The sequence below is a fragment of the Cebus imitator genome, unplaced genomic scaffold (assembly GCF_001604975.1).
Source record: "Cebus imitator isolate Cc_AM_T3 unplaced genomic scaffold, Cebus_imitator-1.0 Scaffold1703, whole genome shotgun sequence".
Taxonomy (NCBI): domain Eukaryota; kingdom Metazoa; phylum Chordata; class Mammalia; order Primates; family Cebidae; genus Cebus; species Cebus imitator.
In genome coordinates, this window is record NW_016109018.1 from 1 (window position 1) to 1,430 (window position 1,430).

Here is a 1,430-nt window from a genome sequence, read left to right on the forward strand (position 1 = left end):
TGCCTCATCCTCCTGAGTAGCTGGGATTACAGGTGCCTGCCATGCCTGGCTAATTTTTTTATTTTTAGGAGAGATGGAGCTTCACCAGGTTGGCCAGACTGGTCTCGAACTCCTGACCTCAAGTGATCTGCCCGTCTCTGCCTCCCAAAGTGCTGGGATTACAGGCGTGAGCCACCACGTCGGCCAATCCTACAAGTTGTCTGGGTACAAACTATTTGAAAATACAGTAGGCCGGGCACGGTGGCTCACGCCTGTAATGCCAGCACTTTGGGAGGTGGGCGGATCACCTGAGGTCCGGAGTTCCAGAGCAGCCTGACCGACATGGCGAAACCCCAACTCTTCAAAATACAAAATTAGCCAGGCGTGGTGGCACGTGCCTGTAGTCCCAGCTACTCGGGAGGCTGAGGCAGGAGAATCGCTTGAACTGGGGAGGCGGAGGTTGCAGTGAGCCGAGATCACACCACTGCACTCCAACCTGGGCGACAGAGTGAGGCTCTGTTCTAAAAAAAAAAAAAAAAAAACACATGAAAGTATTCCATTGATAAATCGCCATAGTTAACAAGACATGGGCAAGACCTGTGGACCGAAAGATACCGTGAGGGGGCCATACCAAATAAGATGGGGAAAAATGAATAAACGTGACTCTTTGAACAGGAAAACTCAAAATTAGGAAGATTCTATGAAGGCATCAGCTCCCTAAATCGAGATAGGAGCCTAGGTCACCTTCTGCCTTTCCGCCCGGAAAATACCTTGCAGCTTTGGCACGGTGACCCAGTCAAGAGCCGCAGTGCTGGGGGCCGGCGTGGATTTGGTGGGGGTGTTGACCACGGAGCTCTGGGGACTGGTGGGCCAGGCCGTGCTGGGGGCAGCGGGGGCAGGAGCCGCCACGAGGGCCGGAGTCATGCTAGCTGTGGTGGTGGCCTCCAGGATCCAGTCACGCAGCCTGGTGACTCGGGCGTAGACCCCGGGACGCCGCGCTTCTGCACAGCCGATCCCCCAGCTCACAATGCCGGCCAGAAAGAACCTGCCGGAGGGTTCCTCACACACCAGGGGTCCTCCCGAGTCACCCTAGGAAAGCAACACACCTCAGGATGGGTCAGCAGCAGCCAGTCCAAAAGCCGGCGCTGCAAGGCCCAAGCAGCACCTCCGCGCCGGCACTGCCAAGGCCTCTCTCCACGTGCGCTCACAGAGCACTCGTGGGCTGATCATGTCTCAGAACCTGTTGCCTCTTCTGTGGAGGAAGAAAAACATCCGAGACAGCTGGACTATAGGATGTCTAAGATGTCTTTCAGTCCTACCATGGACAGGTTAAACATGACCCAAATAACATCCCCTCCTCTTCTTAACCCAGTAGATCTTTGATAATGTCACCACTTGCCTAGGCTGACAGTATGGCTGCCATGCTGGCGCCTGCAGATATCTCACTGGTA

At 55.2% G+C, this 1,430-nt stretch overlaps 1 protein-coding gene across 1 annotated transcript in view; it reads right to left on the reverse strand.

Moving 5' to 3' along the window:
• Nucleotides 1–480: 480 nt before the first annotated feature.
• LOC108299086 (transmembrane protease serine 9-like) overlaps nucleotides 481–1,430 on the reverse strand; it is a gene marked incomplete at its 5' end in the record, with an annotated part of 4,060 nt that continues 3,110 nt past the window's right edge. The window contains one exon of the mRNA XM_017521482.2: nucleotides 481–1,068. Within this exon, the coding sequence (XP_017376971.2) occupies nucleotides 715–1,068 (354 nt within the window). The remainder of the gene's footprint in view (nucleotides 1,069–1,430) is intronic.